The sequence below is a fragment of the Phyllobates terribilis genome, unplaced genomic scaffold (genome assembly GCF_046119375.1).
Source record: "Phyllobates terribilis strain yellow unplaced genomic scaffold, ASM4611937v1 Scaffold_7__3_contigs__length_470593459, whole genome shotgun sequence".
Classification (NCBI taxonomy): domain Eukaryota; kingdom Metazoa; phylum Chordata; class Amphibia; order Anura; family Dendrobatidae; genus Phyllobates; species Phyllobates terribilis.
This window is the reverse complement of record NW_027362767.1, coordinates 13817811-13838299: the sequence shown is the minus strand read 5'-3', so window position 1 is coordinate 13838299 and position 20489 is coordinate 13817811. Positions and strand designations below refer to the sequence as shown.

General features: G+C 52.7%; 1 protein-coding gene across 1 annotated transcript in view; it reads left to right on the top strand.

Moving 5' to 3' along the window:
- YLPM1 (YLP motif containing 1) overlaps positions 1-20489 on the top strand; it is a 65413-nt gene that overhangs the window by 35624 nt on the left and 9300 nt on the right. The window contains 4 exon segments of the mRNA XM_073638169.1: positions 1930-2013; positions 2507-2590; positions 3338-3418; positions 9287-9338. Coding sequence (XP_073494270.1) covers positions 1930-2013; positions 2507-2590; positions 3338-3418; positions 9287-9338 — 301 coding nt within the window.

Below are 20489 nucleotides of genomic sequence, written 5' to 3'. Positions count from 1 at the left end.
AACGCATGCGGAATTCCGCATGCGTTTATCGCGTGCTTTCCACATGCGGAATTGCCTTGCGTTTTTTAATGCATTGCAAAAGGCAATTCTGCTTGCGGAAACGCGAAATTAATGAACATGCTGCAGATTTTTCCCCGCAGCAAAAAACGCTGTGGAAAAATCCGCAGCATGGGCATTGAACTTGCCTAATCCCATTGGGGACCATGGGGGGGCGGATAACATAGCGTTTCACAAGCGTTTATGCTGCATATCTGCTAGAAAAACGCTACGTGGGCACATACCCTTAGATGCACCCCCATTTTCCTCCAAATTTTGGAGGAAAAAAGTGCGTCTTATAGTCCGAAAAATACGGTAAGTAAAGGACACAGTGGGGTGCAGTCTTCAAGTTTTTACTCAGTTCTTACAGTGCTCCAGGTTACAACTGCCAGCAGGTTATAACAGTCCACAGAGTCCTGTGTCTTCTGGGGAAGGGATCCAGCAACTCTCGGATAACTTGGGTGCACTTGAACGGGACCCCTTTCTGTGTACCTTCCCGTGTCGTCTCTCTGCTCTGGCTCTCGCCCTCCTGCCCTGCGCCCACGCAGTGTCCCGAGCCAGTGGCTGTGGACATTGTCGGGCGACGTCCACACCTTTTCAGCGAATGTGTGTGGATTTTGACTACGGCACTTGAAGATACCGCAACCTCCGGTTTGCTAGCTGAGTCTTGCAGTCCTCCACTAGTCTGGGGCCGGTCCCCTACTGCGACCTGATCCCTTCACGGTCAGCATGAACTCGGGTGGACTCCGCACTCTCCGTGCCCCTAGGCTCCCTTCTTTCTCTGGAGCCCTCCTCACTGCTCCGGTGTTCTCTCCTCCTGGGCCCCCTCGCCGTCTGGACCCTACTCCACACGGTCCTCCCTTGCTGAACTCACTCCTCAGAGCCCCTTCTAGATGTTTCCACCCTGCTTTTATATTCTTCTGTCAGTGCTCCCCTAAACTACTTCCTCCACCCACCTCCTCTACTTCCTCCACCCACCTCCTCTACTTCCTCCACCCACCTCCTCTACTTCCTCCACCCACCTCCTCTACTTCCTCCACCCACCTCCTCTACTTCCTCCACCCACCTCCTCTACTTCCTCCACCCACCTCCTCTACTTCCTCCACCCACCTCCTCTACTTCCTCCACCCACCTCCTCTACTTCCTCCACCCACCTCCTCTACTTCCTCCACCCACCTCCTCTACTTCCTCCACCCACCTCCTCTACTTCCTCCACCCACCTCCTCTACTTCCTCCACCCACCTCCTCTACTTCCTCCACCCACCTCCTCTACTTCCTCCACCCACCTCCTCTACTTCCTCCACCCACCTCCTCTACTTCCTCCACCCACCTCCTCTACTTCCTCCACCCACCTCCTCTACTTCCTCCACCCACCTCCTCTACTTCCTCCACCCACCTCCTCTACTTCCTCCACCCACCTCCTCTACTTCCTCCACCCACCTCCTCTACTTCCTCCACCCACCTCCTCTACTTCCTCCACCCACCTCCTCTACTTCCTCCACCCACCTCCTCTACTTCCTCCACCCACCTCCTCTACTTCCTCCACCCACCTCCTCTACTTTCTCCTCCACCCTCCTACAGGGACCAGGTCTGTGCTCTCCCTTAGGAGCAGTCTGGACCTTCCCTAAGAGTGATGTAGTGTTGGATGTGAGTGTGTAGGTCCCGGGTAGTGCTCCCTCCTTACCTGAGAGTGGGGTACCACTTGGGGTGGTGGTGTCTCCATGTGACGTTTCCTTCTGGTCGTTACATTGCAGTTCACACCTGTTCACCCCAGGACGTTGTGTCTCTAGTTTTTTCCGGCATTACATGCTCTGATTGTCTCTGGAGCGGATACTGAGGGTCCTGGGCGATGCCCCCCACACGGGCACTGACCGTTCTCTGACCCTCTTACAGGTTTACTTGGCTGAAATCTCTGCCGACTCTCAGACGTGTGCGAAGAGGAATGTGCACGGCCGCAAGCTGAAAGACCTCAGTAAGGTGAGTGCCTGGTGATGGGACAGGGGCCGACGCCCCGTGTGCACTGTCCCCCCATTCCCAACGCCCCGTGTGCACTGTCCCCCACCCCCATTCCCGACGACGCCCTCTCCCGTGTGCACGTCGCCTCCCCCCCATTCCCAACGCCCCGTGTGCACGGTCCCCCACCCCCATTCCCGACGACGCCCTCTCCCGTGTGCACGTCGCCTCCCCCCACCCCATTCCCAACGCCCCGTGTGCACTGTCCCCCACCCCCATTCCTGACATGCCGCCTCCCCCCATTCCCGACGCCCCGTGTGCACTGTCCCCCACCCCCATTCCCGACATGCCGCCTCCCCCCATTCCCGACGCCCTGTGAGCACATCCACCTCCCCTCCCCCGTTCCAGATGCCACGTGTGCACGGTCTCTTCCCCACCGCCTGTTGCCCTGTGTGAATCTCCTACTTCCCCATGTGCGTCCCCCCACCCTCCCGTCTCATCCTGCCTCCATTCTTAGATGGCTGATTGCTGGGAGGCCGCTCCGCGTCACATGATCCGCCTGGACATCCGTTCTCTGCTTCAGGATGCCGCCATTGAGGAGGTTTGTGTGTGCGGCCATGTTATGTGGCTGTGGAGCAGCGGGGCTCGGTGCTTCGGGTGCCGGTGATGTCCACACTTAAGAGACAGTCAGTAGTTTTGTGATAGGGACTCTGAGAAAGCTCATACCCCAGTTCATCAGGACCAGGCGCCTTCGTAGCTCCCCCATAGCTGTAACACTGTGGCGTCTGGATGGAGCATGGCCTATGTGTGGGGGTCCATGTACCCCTCAAGCCACAAAACCTTGACACCTCCTCTTGATGTTTGGTGTCGCCAGTGTCTGCTCTCCCATTAAGGGGCCCTATAGTAATGACTCCTGCAGGGGGTCCTGTAGTAGGGGCAGAGACGGTGGGAGTGGCCGCGGTGGAGGCGGGAGGGGAGTGGCCGCGGTGGAGGCGGGAGGGGAGTGGCCGCGGTGGAGGCGGGAGGGGAGTGGCCGCGGTGGAGGCGGGAGGGGAGTGGCCGCGGTGGAGGCGGGAGGGGAGTGGCCGCGGTGGAGGCGGGAGGGGAGTGGCCGCGGTGGAGGCGGGAGGGGAGTGGCCGCGGTGGAGGCGGGAGGGGAGTGGCCGCGGTGGAGGCGGGAGGGGAGTGGCCGCGGTGGCAGTCTCCAGACTGTCCTGTTGTGGAGGTTACTGATTTGGGGGGTCCTGTAGTACGGGGTAGACGCTGGGCGGTCCTGTTGCGGTCATTACAGGTTTTGGGGGTCAGCCCGGCTGCTTTTTGACCAGAGCTGAAGTCTCCTTTTCTGCAGGTTGAGATGGAGGATTCTGAGCCGAGCGCAGACCAAGAGCAAGAAGTGAAGAAGGAGCTGGAGGAGGAGGAGAGCGAGCGGGTAGGGGCGGCTGCCATGCTGCTTTCCTCTTATTGTAGGAATGTTCTCTATCCCAGACCTTTGCCCTTTTTTAGAGGGGTTGTCCAGAGGTCGGCCTTTAGAGTGCAGCAGTCAGCTGCGGTGCTGGGCATGTGCTGGTGTTTTTGTGAGCAATGGGACCCCCAATAGTTAATCTTTGGACAACAGCCCCTCTAGCCATTGTCCTTGTCAGCGTCATCATTTGGGTTTTCTGGTTTCAGTTAACCTGTCTGTCAACTGCAGAAACGGCAAACTGCGCTTTACTCCCCCTCCCCAAGTCCCACACTGAGTCTCCGCCGCTGTTCCTAGTGTCTTAGTCTCTGAGCAGCTTATACTGTCTACTCAGGCAGAGCCACTGATCTCACTGATTGGCAGCAGCGTTATGGATGTGACGGTTATGTCTGCAGACATCGGGAGCAGCGGTGAAGAATCATTGCTGGACACAGGCAGGGGCATTCCTGAAAGCGGAGGAGCCTCAGGTCACCGGGGATCAGGTCATCGGAAAGTTCTAAGTGTTAACCCCTTGTGGCCTGCAATTCTCTGCTTTTGCCTTCCTGGTTTCCCGGAGCCGCAGCTTTTTCTGTGTCCGTTCTGTTTTTTTTAAGTTGTAGTTTTCCCCATTCATTTTACCTTTCAATGTAATGAAAACGGAAAAAAATTATAACAGCTGTGAAATAGTGAAAAAAAAAAATGCCCACCTCCAGAAATTTGTGCAAAAAAATGCACCTGTGTGTCTGTTGTCGGAGAGCCATGGTGTTTGCCATTTTCGGGCCGTGGGCTCGTGTGAGCTCGTTGTCTGCTGGCCGAGCGGACGCTTTTACTGACGCCCTGTCGGGGTGGATCGGAGCTGACGCTCTTACTGACGCCCTGTCGGGGTGGATCGGAGCTGACGCTCTTACTGACGCCCCTGTCGGGTTGGATCGGAGCTGACGCTCTTACTGACGCCCTGTCGGGTTGGATCGGAGCTGACGCTCTTACTGACGCCCTGTCGGGTTGGATCGGAGCGGACGCTCTTACTGACGCCCTGTCGGGTTGGATCGGAGCTGACGCTCTTACTGACGCCCTGTCGGGGTGGATCGGAGCTGACGCTCTTACTGACGCCCTGTCGGGGTGGATCGGAGCTGACGCTCTTACTGACGCCCTGTCGGGGTGGATCGGAGCTGACGCTCTTACTGACGCCCTGTCGGGGTGGATCGGAGCTGACGCTCTTACTGACGCCCTGTCGGGGTGGATCGGAGCTGACGCTCTTACTGACGCCCTGTCGGGGTGGATCGGAGCTGACGCTCTTACTGACGCCCTGTCGGGGTGGATCGGAGCTGACGCTCTTACTGACGCCCTGTCGGGGTGGATCGGAGCGGACGCTCTTACTGACGCCCTGTCGGGGTGGATCGGAGCGGACGCTCTTACTGACGCCCTGTCGGGGTGGATCGGAGCGGACGCTCTTACTGACGCCCTGTCGGGGTGGATCGGAGCGGACGCTCTTACTGACGCCCTGTCGGGGTGGATCGGAGCGGACGCTCTTACTGACGCCCTGTCGGGGTGGATCGGAGCGGACGCTCTTACTGACGCCCTGTCGGGGTGGATCGGAGCGGACGCTCTTACTGACGCCCTGTCGGGGTGGATCGGAGCGGACGCTCTTACTGACGCCCTGTCGGGGTGGATCGGAGCGGACGCTCTTACTGACGCCCTGTCGGGGTGGATCGGAGCGGACGCTCTTACTGACGCCCTGTCGGGGTGGATCGGAGCGGACGCTCTTACTGACGCCCTGTCGGGGTGGATCGGAGCTGACGCTCTTACTGACGCCCTGTCGGGGTGGATCGGAGCTGACGCTCTTACTGACGCCCTGTCGGGGTGGATCGGAGCTGACGCTCTTACTGACGCCCTGTCGGGGTGGATCGGAGCTGACGCTCTTACTGACGCCCTGTCGGGGTGGATCGGAGCTGACGCTCTTACTGACGCCCTGTCGGGGTGGATCGGAGCTGACGCTCTTACTGACGCCCTGTCGGGGTGGATCGGAGCTGACGCTCTTACTGACGCCCTGTCGGGGTGGATCGGAGCTGACGCTCTTACTGACGCCCTGTCGGGGTGGATCGGAGCTGACGCTCTTACTGACGCCCTGTCGGGGTGGATCGGAGCTGACGCTCTTACGGACGCCCTGTCGGGGTGGATCGGAGCTGACGCTCTTACGGACGCCCTGTCGGGGTGGATCGGAGCTGACGCTCTTACGGACGCCCTGTCGGGGTGGATCGGAGCTGACGCTCTTACGGACGCCCTGTCGGGGTGGATCGGAGCGGACGCTCTTACTGACGCCCTGTCGGGGTGGATCGGAGCGGACGCTCTTACTGACGCCCTGTCGGGGTGGATCGGAGCTGACGCTCTTACGGACGCCCTGTCGGGGTGGATCGGAGCGGACGCTCTTACTGACGCCCTGTCGGGGTGGATCGGAGCTGACGCTCTTACTGACGCCCTGTCGGGGTGGATCGGAGCTGACGCTCTTACTGACGCCCTGTCGGGGTGGATCGGAGCTGACGCTCTTACTGACGCCCTGTTATTCCATGTTTTTTAGTCCCTTAGGAGATGAGGGATTGTTAAAGCAGCAGTGCAGGGTGTTTATTGCACCGCTGGAGTGGAGCTTAAAATGTAAGTCCCCTCCCCCGCCTTCATCTGTTTCCAGCGTCACTCCTGTCGGCCAATCAGAACCTTTCACAAGATGGCGCCGCAGGACCGGAGCGGCACTGAAAAAACTATGAAGACGCCGGAGGGGGATTATATGATCGGGGACAGGAGGCGTAGACTTAAAGCACTAATCCAGCGCTAAAAAACCCACAATGCTGGAGTGGTGCTTTAAATAGCAGTAACAATCATGACTTCTATGACGTTGGCTGGTCAGCGCCCCTCGATGGGCGATTGGGACAGCGCTTCCCCCAGACCCTGCTGCCCTGTAGATGCCAGTGTCTCAGGTTGACAGCTCCGCACCCTTCTGCTAGCGGCCGGTCCTGGCCGTGTGTCACGTGCTGCTGCCTCCACTCAGACTCCACATTGGATCTACAGGCACATCTCACTAAATTAGAATATCATCAAAAAGATAATTTATTTCAGTTCTTCAATACAAAAAGTGACACTCCTATATTATATAGAGTCATTACACACAGAGGGATCTATTATATAGAGTCATTACACGCAGAGAGATCTATTATATAGTCATTACACACAGAGGGATCTATTATATAGAGTCATTACACAGAGAGGGATCTATTATATAGAGTCATTACACACAGAGGGATCTATTATATAGTCATTACACACAGAGGGATCTATTATATAGAGTCATTACACACAGAGGGATCTATTATATAGTCATTACACACAGAGGGATCTATTATATAGTCATTACACACAGAGGGATCTATTATATAGAGTCATTACACGCAGAGGGATCTATTATATAGAGTCATTACACGCAGAGGGATCTATTATATAGAGTCATTACACGCAGAGGGATCTATTATATAGAGTCATTACACGCAGAGGGATCTATTATATAGAGTCATTACACGCAGAGGGATCTATTATATAGAGTCATTACACGCAGAGGGATCTATTATATAGAGTCATTACACGCAGAGGGATCTATTATATAGAGTCATTACACGCAGAGGGATCTATTATATAGAGTCATTACACGCAGAGGGATCTATTATATAGAGTCATTACACGCAGAGGGATCTATTATATAGAGTCATTACACGCAGAGGGATCTATTATATAGAGTCATTACACGCAGAGGGATCTATTATATAGAGTCATTACACGCAGAGGGATCTATTATATAGAGTCATTACACGCAGAGGGATCTATTATATAGAGTCATTACACGCAGAGGGATCTATTATATAGAGTCATTACACGCAGAGGGATCTATTATATAGAGTCATTACACGCAGAGGGATCTATTATATAGAGTCATTACACGCAGAGGGATCTATTATATAGAGTCATTACACGCAGAGGGATCTATTATATAGAGTCATTACACGCAGAGGGATCTATTATATAGAGTCATTACACGCAGAGGGATCTATTATATAGAGTCATTACACGCAGAGGGATCTATTATATAGAGTCATTACACGCAGAGGGATCTATTATATAGAGTCATTACACGCAGAGGGATCTATTATATAGAGTCATTACACGCAGAGGGATCTATTATATAGAGTCATTACACGCAGAGGGATCTATTATATAGAGTCATTACACGCAGAGGGATCTATTATATAGAGTCATTACACGCAGAGGGATCTATTATATAGTCATTACACGCAGAGGGATCTATTATATAGAGTCATTACACGCAGAGGGATCTATTATATAGAGTCATTACACGCAGAGGGATCTATTATATAGAGTCATTACACGCAGAGGGATCTATTATATAGAGTGATTACACGCAGAGGGATCTATTATATAGAGTGATTACACGCAGAGGGATCTATTATATAGAGTGATTACACGCAGAGGGATCTATTATATAGAGTGATTACACGCAGAGGGATCTATTATATAGAGTGATTACACGCAGAGGGATCTATTATATAGAGTGATTACACGCAGAGGGATCTATTATATAGAGTGATTACACGCAGAGGGATCTATTATATAGAGTGATTACACGCAGAGGGATCTATTATATAGAGTGATTACACGCAGAGGGATCTATTATATAGAGTGATTACACGCAGAGGGATCTATTATATAGAGTCATTACACGCAGAGGGATCTATTATATAGAGTCATTACACGCAGAGGGATCTATTATATAGAGTCATTACACGCAGAGGGATCTATTATATAGAGTCATTACACGCAGAGGGATCTATTATATAGAGTCATTACACGCAGAGGGATCTATTATATAGAGTCATTACACGCAGAGGGATCTATTATATAGAGTCATTACACACAGAGGGATCTATTATATAGAGTCATTACACACAGAGGGATCTATTATATAGAGTCATTACACGCAGAGGGATCTATTATATAGAGTCATTACACGCAGAGGGATCTATTATATAGAGTCATTACACGCAGAGGGATCTATTATATAGAGTCATTACACGCAGAGGGATCTATTATATAGAGTCATTACACGCAGAGGGATCTATTATATAGTCATGTGTGTGTAACGACTCTATATAATATATAAGCTTCGCTTTATGTATTGAAGAACTGAAATTAACTTTTTGATGATATTGTAATTTAGTGCGATGCACCTGCATGTGTCCGCCATTTCTCGGGAGGGTTTTTCCCATGGTGCGATGCGCTCCCTTCACTGTAGAAGGTGCTGACTTTCTATTGAGTTGCCACCATATAGCCGGCCCGGCGGGCGGCCTCAGGACACTTTTTCCTGAACAACGTGATCTCGCTAGTTCTCCTGAGATCTGGCTGCCGAGGAGAGAAGGTGCCGGCCATAGCCACATTACTCAGTGCGGGAGTCGGTGAGGTGCTGCAGCAGCAGTGTGACCATGGCCGCCAGCACAGCCGCCCACACTCCCCACTAATCCCTCCACTACACAGTGACCTGCGACACATGGAGCGCACACACGCCGCAGGGGCTGAGAAGTCCTGCCATCCACAAGATGGCGGCACGCTTCATTAGGAGGATGGTTTATATAGGCTGCTATAATAATCCGCATGTAAAACAAGGAACCCCGTAGTAATGAGGGGTCCGTCAACACTGATGCCCCCAGCAGGTTAGTGACACCACCCAGCTCTTCTGCGGCCATTGCTTACTTACAGCATTTGTCTCTCACATTAACCCTTCTGACGTTTCTCCCCATAATACAGGGATATCTTCCGAAAAGCAAATGGGAGATGGACACCTCCGAAGCCAAGCTGGGTAAGTGCGGCCCCCAGATGGGCTGATGATCTGTACATGGGTTCCTCGGGACGGGCCGCGGCTTCTGTGTGTCGCAGACGCCGCAGCCTCGTCACCCGACGCCAAGCCAGCAGCGTTTTCCAGCCACACACTTGTGGTGTCACCCGCCGCGACAGCCGACACTCCGGTCTTTCATGTTACTGGAAAATCTGTCTTCAGTTACCCTACTAGCTCGGGGCTGGGCGGGTAAAACCCTACTAGCTCGGGGCTGGTCGGGTAAGACCCTACTAGCTCGGGGCTGGTCGGGTAAGACCCTACTAGCTCGGGGCTGGGCGGGTAAAACCCTACTAGCTCGGGGCTGGTCGGGTAAGACCCTACTAGCTCGGGGCTGGTCGGGTAAGACCCTACTAGCTCGGGGCTGGTCGGGTAAGACCCTACTAGCTCGGGGCTGGTCGGGTAAGACCCTACTAGCTCGGGGCTGGTCGGGTAAGACCCTACTAGCTCGGGGCTGGGCGGGTAAGACCCTACTAGCTCGGGTCCGGGCGGGTAAGATTAACCCTTTCGCTGCTGTGTTGTACACATTTTTGATGCTGAAATTAAATCTATGTAGATGAAATTTATGTAGGAGCCCGAGGAGCCTCTGGGCCATTGTGAACCCCGGCCTTGTGACCTCGAGCTCCTTTATGCTCTTTTGTGTCTGTGACTCCTATAAATTGATGTTGATGTCAGTGTGACTCCGGACCACGAGTGTCCCGTGTGCCATCCGTCGGTGGTGCTGGCGGCTTTGTCTTCTGTACCTTTGTAAATCCTTGCGCCTTGCCACCTGTGTTCCAGGGCCACCGCCACTGCTTCGGACACTGGGCTTCGTAGTCGCTTTGTGGCGTGTTGTACTTTGTATTGTACTTTGAACTTATTAGAAAAATTTGTTTGAAAAGTGTACATTTTCAGGATCAGCCATCTGAGACGTCGGAGCACAAAATCAATTTAACATTGCATTTTCCATGGGTGGCTGTGGGGCGGGGCCCTCCTCTGTGGGGCGGGGCCCTCCTCTGTGGGGCGGGGCCCTCCTCTGTGGGGCGGGGCCCTCCTCTGTGGGGCGGGGCCCTCCTCTGTGGGGCGGGGCCCTCCTCTGTGGGGCGGGGCCCTCCTCTGTGGGGCGGGGCCCTCCTCTGTGGGGCGGGGCCCTCCTCTGTGGGGCGGGGCCCTCCTCTGTGGGGCGGGGCCCTCCTCTGTGGGGCGGGGCCCTCCTCTGTGGGGCGGGGCCCTCCTCTGTGGGGCGGGGCCCTCCTCTGTGGGGCGGGGCCCTCCTCTGCGGGGCGGGGCCCTCCTCTGCGGGGCGGGGCCCTCCTCTCCGTCGCCTCGTTAGCCTGCATTTAATTTTTGGGAGGACATTAGCTGGTTCATACGTTTAGCAGCAAGTTTTCCAAGGACTTTTAAAAAGCCAAATTAGTGCGTATTAGAAGCTCCTCACACACCACTGACCAACTTGGAGGATAGCACAATATCCGGCTGCACTGCTGTAATAAAGAATCCTCAGCACCAAGAGGAGTTGAACGATTTTTATTTCCTCAACACGTTTCAGTGCTGGACTAGCAGCTTGTCCTGTTACTTCTCATCCCCGCTCTCCGGTTGTCTCTCCTTCCTCTTCCTTTATCCCTGCCTCTGTGGCTTGTCCTGTTACTTCTCATCCCCGCTCTCCGGTTGTCTCTCCTTCCTCTTCCTTTATCCCTGCCTCTGTGGCTTGTCCTGTTACTTCTCTTCCCTCCTCTCCGGTTGTCTCTCCTTCCTCTTCCTTTATCCCTGCCTCTGTGGCTTGTCCTGTTACTTCTCATCCCCGCTCTCCGGTTGTCTCTCCTTCCTCTTCCTTTATCCCTGCCTCTGTGGCTTGTCCTGTTACTTCTCTTCTCCGCTCTCCGGTTGTCTCTCCTTCCTCTTCCTTTATCCCTGCCTCTGTGGCTTGTCCTGTTACTTCTCATCCCCGCTCTCCGGTTGTCTCTCCTTCCTCTTCCTTTATCCCTGCCTCTGTGGCTTGTCCTGTTACTTCTCATCCCCGCTCTCCGGTTGTCTCTCCTTCCTCTTCCTTTATCCCTGCCTCTGTGGCTTGTCCTGTTACTTCTCATCCCCGCTCTCCGGTTGTCTCTCCTTCCTCTTCCTTTATCCCTGCCTCTGTGGCTTGTCCTGTTACTTCTCATCCCCGCTCTCCGGTTGTCTCTCCTTCCTCTTCCTTTATCCCTGCCTCTGTGGCTTGTCCTGTTACTTCTCATCCTCGCTCTCCGGTTGTCTCTCCTTCCTCTTCCTTTATCCCTGCCTCTGTGGCTTGTCCTGTTACTTCTCTTCCCTCCTCTCCGGTTGTCTCTCCTTCCTCTTCCTTTATCCCTGCCTCTGTGGCTTGTCCTGTTACTTCTCTTCCCTCCTCTCCGGTTGTCTCTCCTTCCTCTTCCTTTATCCCTGCCTCTGTGGCTTGTCCTGTTACTTCTCTTCCCTCCTCTCCTGTTGTCTCTCCTTCCTCTTCCTTTATCCCTGCCTCTGTGGCTTGTCCTGTTACTTCTCATCCCCGCTCTCCGGTTGTCTCTCCTTCCTCTTCCTTTATCCCTGCCTCTGTGGCTTGTCCTGTTACTTCTCATCCCCGCTCTCCGGTTGTCTCTCCTTCCTCTTCCTTTATCCCTGCCTCTGTGGCTTGTCCTGTTACTTCTCTTCCCTCCTCTCCGGTTGTCTCTCCTTCCTCTTCCTTTATCCCTGCCTCTGTGGCTTGTCCTGTTACTTCTCTTCTCCGCTCTCCGGTTGTCTCTCCTTCCTCTTCCTTTATCCCTGCCTCTGTGGCTTGTCCTGTTACTTCTCATCCCCGCTCTCCGGTTGTCTCTCCTTCCTCTTCCTTTATCCCTGCCTCTGTGGCTTGTCCTGTTACTTCTCATCCCCGCTCTCCGGTTGTCTCTCCTTCCTCTTCCTTTATCCCTGCCTCTGTGGCTTGTCCTGTTACTTCTCATCCCCGCTCTCCGGTTGTCTCTCCTTCCTCTTCCTTTATCCCTGCCTCTGTGGCTTGTCCTGTTACTTCTCATCCCCGCTCTCCGGTTGTCTCTCCTTCCTCTTCCTTTATCCCTGCCTCTGTGGCTTGTCCTGTTACTTCTCATCCTCGCTCTCCGGTTGTCTCTCCTTCCTCTTCCTTTATCCCTGCCTCTGTGGCTTGTCCTGTTACTTCTCTTCCCTCCTCTCCGGTTGTCTCTCCTTCCTCTTCCTTTATCCCTGCCTCTGTGGCTTGTCCTGTTACTTCTCTTCTCCGCTCTCCGGTTGTCTCTCCTTCCTCTTCCTTTATCCCTGCCTCTGTGGCTTGTCCTGTTACTTCTCATCCCCGCTCTCCGGTTGTCTCTCCTTCCTCTTCCTTTATCCCTGCCTCTGTGGCTTGTCCTGTTACTTCTCATCCCCGCTCTCCGGTTGTCTCTCCTTCCTCTTCCTTTATCCCTGCCTCTGTGGCTTGTCCTGTTACTTCTCATCCCCGCTCTCCGGTTGTCTCTCCTTCCTCTTCCTTTATCCCTGCCTCTGTGGCTTGTCCTGTTACTTCTCATCCCCGCTCTCCGGTTGTCTCTCCTTCCTCTTCCTTTATCCCTGCCTCTGTGGCTTGTCCTGTTACTTCTCTTCCCTCCTCTCCGGTTGTCTCTCCTTCCTCTTCCTTTATCCCTGCCTCTGTGGCTTGTCCTGTTACTTCTCTTCTCCGCTCTCCGGTTGTCTCTCCTTCCTCTTCCTTTATCCCTGCCTCTGTGGCTTGTCCTGTTACTTCTCATCCCCGCTCTCCGGTTGTCTCTCCTTCCTCTTCCTTTATCCCTGCCTCTGTGGCTTGTCCTGTTACTTCTCATCCCCGCTCTCCGGTTGTCTCTCCTTCCTCTTCCTTTATCCCTGCCTCTGTGGCTTGTCCTGTTACTTCTCATCCCCGCTCTCCGGTTGTCTCTCCTTCCTCTTCCTTTATCCCTGCCTCTGTGGCTTGTCCTGTTACTTCTCATCCCCGCTCTCCGGTTGTCTCTCCTTCCTCTTCATTTATCCCTGCCTCTGTGGCTTGTCCTGTTACTTCTCATCCCCGCCCTCCGGTTGTCTCTCCTTCCTCTTCCTTTATCCCTGCCTCTGTGGCTTGTCCTGATACTTCTCATCCCCGCTCTCCGGTTGTCTCTCCTTCCTCTTCCTTTATCCCTGCCTCTGTGGCTTGTCCTGTTACTTCTCATCCTCGCTCTCCGGTTGTCTCTCCTTCCTCTTCCTTTATCCCTGCCTCTGTGGCTTGTCCTGTTACTTCTCTTCCCTCCTCTCCGGTTGTCTCTCCTTCCTCTTCCTTTATCCCTGCCTCTGTGGCTTGTCCTGTTACTTCTCTTCCCTCCTCTCCGGTTGTCTCTCCTTCCTCTTCCTTTATCCCTGCCTCTGTGGCTTGTCCTGTTACTTCTCTTCTCCGCTCTCCGGTTGTCTCTCCTTCCTCTTCCTTTATCCCTGCCTCTGTGGCTTGTCCTGTTACTTCTCATCCCCGCTCTCCGGTTGTCTCTCCTTCCTCTTCCTTTATCCCTGCCTCTGTGGCTTGTCCTGTTACTTCTCATCCCCGCTCTCCGGTTGTCTCTCCTTCCTCTTCCTTTATCCCTGCCTCTGTGGCTTGTCCTGTTACTTCTCATCCCCGCTCTCCGGTTGTCTCTCCTTCCTCTTCCTTTATCCCTGCCTCTGTGGCTTGTCCTGTTACTTCTCATCCCCGCTCTCCGGTTGTCTCTCCTTCCTCTTCCTTTATCCCTGCCTCTGTGGCTTGTCCTGTTACTTCTCATCCCCGCTCTCCGGTTGTCTCTCCTTCCTCTTCCTTTATCCCTGCCTCTGTGGCTTGTCCTGTTACTTCTCTTCCCTCCTCTCCGGTTGTCTCTCCTTCCTCTTCCTTTATCCCTGCCTCTGTGGCTTGTCCTGTTACTTCTCTTCCCTCCTCTCCGGTTGTCTCTCCTTCCTCTTCCTTTATCCCTGCCTCTGTGGCTTGTCCTGTTACTTCTCTTCCCTCCTCTCCGGTTGTCTCTCCTTCCTCTTCCTTTATCCCTGCCTCTGTGGCTTGTCCTGTTACTTCTCTTCTCCGCTCTCCGGTTGTCTCTCCTTCCTCTTCCTTTATCCCTGCCTCTGTGGCTTGTCCTGTTACTTCTCATCCCCGCTCTCCGGTTGTCTCTCCTTCCTCTTCCTTTATCCCTGCCTCTGTGGCTTGTCCTGTTACTTCTCATCCCCGCTCTCCGGTTGTCTCTCCTTCCTCTTCCTTTATCCCTGCCTCTGTGGCTTGTCCTGTTACTTCTCATCCCCGCTCTCCGGTTGTCTCTCCTTCCTCTTCCTTTATCCCTGCCTCTGTGGCTTGTCCTGTTACTTCTCATCCCCGCTCTCCGGTTGTCTCTCCTTCCTCTTCCTTTATCCCTGCCTCTGTGGCTTGTCCTGTTACTTCTCATCCTCGCTCTCCGGTTGTCTCTCCTTCCTCTTCCTTTATCCCTGCCTCTGTGGCTTGTCCTGTTACTTCTCTTCCCTCCTCTCCGGTTGTCTCTCCTTCCTCTTCCTTTATCCCTGCCTCTGTGGCTTGTCCTGTTACTTCTCTTCCCTCCTCTCCGGTTGTCTCTCCTTCCTCTTCCTTTATCCCTGCCTCTGTGGCTTGTCCTGTTACTTCTCTTCTCCGCTCTCCGGTTGTCTCTCCTTCCTCTTCCTTTATCCCTGCCTCTGTGGCTTGTCCTGTTAATTCTCATCCCCGCTCTCCGGTTGTCTCTCCTTCCTCTTCCTTTATCCCTGCCTCTGTGGCTTGTCCTGTTACTTCTCATCCCCGCTCTCCGGTTGTCTCTCCTTCCTCTTCCTTTATCCCTGCCTCTGTGGCTTGTCCTGTTACTTCTCTTCTCTGCTCTCCGGTTGTCTCTCCTTCCTCTTCCTTTATCCCTGCCTCTGTGGCTTGTCCTGTTACTTCTCATCCCCGCTCTCCGGTTGTCTCTCCTTCCTCTTCCTTTATCCCTGCCTCTGTGGCTTGTCCTGTTACTTCTCATCCCCGCTCTCCGGTTGTCTCTCCTTCCTCTTCCTTTATCCCTGCCTCTGTGGCTTGTCCTGTTACTTCTCTTCTCTGCTCTCCGGTTGTCTCTCCTTCCTCTTCCTTTATCCCTGCCTCTGTGGCTTGTCCTGTTACTTCTCTTCTCCGCTCTCCGGTTGTCTCTCCTTCCTCTTCCTTTATCCCTGCCTCTGTGGCTTGTCCTGTTACTTCTCATCCCCGCTCTCCGGTTGTCTCTCCTTCCTCTTCCTTTATCCCTGCCTCTGTGGCTTGTCCTGTTACTTCTCTTCCCTCCTCTCCGGTTGTCTCTCCTTCCTCTTCCTTTATCCCTGCCTCTGTGGCTTGTCCTGTTACTTCTCATCCCCGCTCTCCGGTTGTCTCTCCTTCCTCTTCCTTTATCCCTGCCTCTGTGGCTTGTCCTGTTACTTCTCATCCCCGCTCTCCGGTTGTCTCTCCTTCCTCTTCCTTTATCCCTGCCTCTGTGGCTTGTCCTGTTACTTCTCTTTTCCGCTCTCCGGTTGTCTCTCCTTCCTCTTCCTTTATCCCTGCCTCTGTGGCTTGTCCTGTTACTTCTCATCCCCGCTCTCCGGTTGTCTCTCCTTCCTCTTCCTTTATCCCTGCCTCTGTGGCTTGTCCTGTTACTTCTCTTTTCCGCTCTCCGGTTGTCTCTCCTTCCTCTTCCTTTATCCCTGCCTCTGTGGCTTGTCCTGTTGCTTCTCTTCCCTCCTCTCCGGTTGTCTCTCCTTCCTCTTCCTTTATCCCTGCCTCTGTGGCTTGTCCTGTTACTTCTCATCCCCGCTCTCCGGTTGTCTCTCCTTCCTCTTCCTTTATCCCTGCCTCTGTGGCTTGTCCTGTTACTTCTCATCCCCGCTCTCCGGTTGTCTCTCCTTCCTCTTCCTTTATCCCTGCCTCTGTGGCTTGTCCTGTTACTTCTCATCCCCGCTCTCCGGTTGTCTCTCCTTCCTCTTCCTTTATCCCTGCCTCTGTGGCTTGTCCTGTTACTTCTCTTCTCTGCTCTCCGGTTGTCTCTCCTTCCTCTTCCTTTATCCCTGCCTCTGTGGCTTGTCCTGTTACTTCTCTTCCCTCCTCTCCGGTTGTCTCTCCTTCCTCTTCCTTTATCCCTGCCTCTGTGGCTTGTCCTGTTACTTCTCATCCCCGCTCTCCGGTTGTCTCTCCTTCCTCTTCCTTTATCCCTGCCTCTGTGGCTTGTCCTGTTACTTCTCTTCTCTGCTCTCCGGTTGTCTCTCCTTCCTCTTCCTTTATCCCTGCCTCTGTGGCTTGTCCTGTTACTTCTCTTCCCTCCTCTCCGGTTGTCTCTCCTTCCTCTTCCTTTATCCCTGCCTCTGTGGCTTGTCCTGTTACTTCTCTTCTCTGCTCTCCGGTTGTCTCTCCTTCCTCTTCCTTTATCCCTGCCTCTGTGGCTTGTCCTGTTACTTCTCTTTTCCGCTCTCCGGTTGTCTCTCCTTCCTCTTCCTTTATCCCTGCCTCTGTGGCTTGTCCTGTTACTTCTCATCCCCGCTCTCCGGTTGTCTCTCCTTCCTTTTCCTTTATCCCTGCCTCTGTGGCTTGTCCTGTTACTTCTCTTCTCTGCTCTCCGGTTGTCTCTCCTTCCTCTTCCTTTATCCCTGCCTCTGTGGCTTGTCCTGTTACTTCTCATCCTCGCTCTCCGGTTGTCTCTCCTTCCTCTTCCTTTATCCCTGCCTCTGTGGCTTGTCCTGTTACTTCTCTTCTCTGCTCTCCGGTTGTCTCTCCTTCCTCTTCCTTTATCCCTGCCTCTGTGGCTTGTCCTGTTACTTCTCTTTTCCGCTCTCCGGTTGTCTCTCCTTCCTCTTCCTTTATCCCTGCCTCTGTGGCTTGTCCTGTTACTTCTCTTCCCTCCTCTCCGGTTGTCTCTCCTTCCTTTTCCTTTATCCCTGCCTCTGTGGCTTGTCCTGTTACTTCTCTTCTCTGCTCTCCGGTTGTCTCTCCTTCCTCTTCCTTTATCCCTGCCTCTGTGGCTTGTCCTGTTACTTCTCTTCCCTCCTCTCCGGTTGTCTCTCCTTCCTTTTCCTTTATCCCTGCCTCTGTGGCTTGTCCTGTTACTTCTCTTCTCCGCTCTCCGGTTGTCTGTCCTTCCTCTTCCTCCCAATAGCTCACTCAATTCACTCACCCTCTTCTTTTTTCTTCCCAGCAATGCACGGGTTTGATCCCTGCTCAACGTTGCTCCAATCTACTTTTCTTCCCTCAGATGTTCTTGTGGGTGTTCTCTTCAGGCTCAGTCCCTCCTCTGACCCTTTTAACCCCCTGCCCTTGAAGCCTTACTATGCGATTTGTTTTTTTCACTTAGTCCAGCACTGAAACGTGTTGAGGAAATAAAAACTGTTGAACTCCTCTTGGTGCTGAGGATTCTTTATTCCAGCAGTGCAGCGGGATATTGTGCTGCCGTCTCTCCTGGAGGATTGATTCCCGGCCACGAGGCAGCGGCTGGGGTCCTCCGGGGTTCAGGAGTGCTGCCGGCACACATCCTGCTCAGCACCTTCCTTTTACTTTGTAGCTAAAAGGGGATCACCCGATGGTCTTGTGCCCGATGGTCTTGTGCCCGATGGTCTTGTGCCCGATGGTCTTGTGCCCGATGGTCTTGTGCCCGATGGTCTTGTGCCCGATGGTCTTGTGCCCGATGGTCTTGTACCCGATGGTCTTGTGCGCTTTTGTCCCCCTACAGTTTCTGTTCCCTCACACACCGTTGTAAGAAGATCGCCCCCTATAGTAAGCACAGGGGTATTTAGAAAATGTAACCCTTTGCGAGTTTCACGTCAACTAATGCAAAGGGGAACTAGTAAATGAGTTTCTTCTATAGAAATGTAGTTTTAGCCCTGGAATTTGTCAATTTCATACAGAGTAATAGTAGAAAAACCACATAATCTGTTCTGCAACGTCCCCCGACCGCGGCCGTGCCCTGCATGTGGAGCGCACATCTGGGGGGATGGCTTCTTATCTTGTATTCTCAGAGCCCCTGAGGTGTTTGGTGTAGAGGAAACTTTCCCAGAAGTCACCCCATTTTAGAACAACCCTCAAAGCAGATGCTCAAGGGGTGTACTGACTTTTTTTTTTTTTTTTTTTTTTTTTTTTTTTAGAGCAGAAGATTATTCTTCCAAATACAACATAAGCAACATTAACACAAATTCCCATATAACACGCACGCCACACGCACGCCGCACCCACCATGCACACATGCACCCACCATGGACACATGCACCCGCCATGCACACCACACATGCACACCACACATGCACACCACACATGCACACCACACATGCACACCACACATGCACACCACACATGCACACCACACATGCACACCACACATGCACACCACACATGCACACACCATGCACACCACACACCCCACACCACGCACACACTCTGTTTGTTCTAGACCTTGTTGGTATAATCTAATACTCAATGGTACAAAAATTAGAGGCTGCAATATTCTCCAGTTAATTACACCTATATTATTTGAGATTATCAATACACAGACAATAATCCTGTACATAGAAAGGTGGGCTCAGGTTGTTGTACTGTGGCGTTTTGTGGTGCGCTCACATCCTTTTTCCATAGACCCATATCCATCCTGTGTATCTTAGGTTGTTATATATTTCATGTAACCTTCCAGCGTATCACGTATTCAAAAGTGAGACATTTACCCCGATATAGAACCCAGTAATGACACAATCTACGCCCCATGACAGGCTTTCCATCTTCCCCGTATCTGATATTTGGGCAAAGCTTTCCTTTCTTATACACCCCTTCCCCTAGCTGAACCAATAAATGCATCTTCTCACTACATTCTCTACTTTTTGGAGGACAGTTAGTTAAGCAGTGAGCTGCTATAACTTTTCTTATTTGGTAAAGTGCCCTTTTAATCGTCAGTCTTTCATTTTCGTCTTCACTTCCTGCGTCTGCGTACCCCACCACAAACTATAGGCTGCATTGGGATATTTACATCACACACCATTTACAGTGCGCTTCCTAAAAAAATGTTTCAAGAGGTCTACAAAGCCAAAACCTGTGTAACATATCAGCGGGACCCGTCCCACGCCCTGGACATACATACCGGGGTGTTGTGGATAATATAAAGCAGTAGGGGCATCAGTATCCTCTTAACCCGGTCCGTTCGTCCAATGACCGATAAGGGTATTTTGCACCAGTTAATGATATTTTGTTGAAACTTGGCATATAAGGGGATCAGATTCAAAGAGACCCAGCTGTAATATTCACAGATATATGAATTCCCATCCCACTGTCTAGCGTGTTTGGTGTACTTTAGAGTTTTGAGATAATTCATCTACCGGCATTAATATAGACTTATCCCAATTGATTAGAAGCCCCGAATGATCTCCAAATTCATTTACAATTGCAGTAGTGTTACCAGGAAACTATCAGTATCCCCAAGGATCATCGGAAGGTCGTCTGCATACAATGCTGCTTTCCCCTCTACTGTCTTGTAGATAAAGCCTTTCACCTCTACTAGCTCTTAATTTAACAGCAAGCGGCTCTATAGCCAAGGCAAAGGGCGAGAGAGGACACCCCGGTCTGGTCCCCCTACAGAGTTTAAAGGCGTTTGACAAGGAGCCATTAGCTCTGATTTTAGCGTTGGAGTATAACAGTTTAATCCATGAGCGGAAGGATGTTCCCCAGCCCATAGCCCTCGTAACCGACCAAAGGTGCTCCCACCCCACGCTGTGGAAAGCCTTCGCTGCCTCGAGTGAGCGCACAGCCCTCGCTCCCACATTTAGGGGCTACATCTAGAGGTTAATGTGTAGACGTCTCAGGTTTATGGAGGTCGATTTCATGGGTATGTAATCCCATCTGGTCTCCATGTACCAAATGTGTGATGACTTTAAGAAGTCTCAAAGTTAGTTCCTTGGCTAGAATTGTCCTATCCACTGACCATGAAATGGGCCTATACATGTCGGATCTTTCCCTGGTTTAGGGGTTAGGACTATTGCTGCCTCACACGTGAAATCTGGTAATGTCCCCACTCTGAAACACCTCCAGTAGCCGAGGCAGTGTCACTGAACCCATTGCTTTGAATAATTCAGATGGGATCTCGTCCGTACCCGGGGCTTTATTGTTTTGGAGACTGCTCAATGCTACCTCTAGCTCCTCCACCGAGAGGGGCGCAT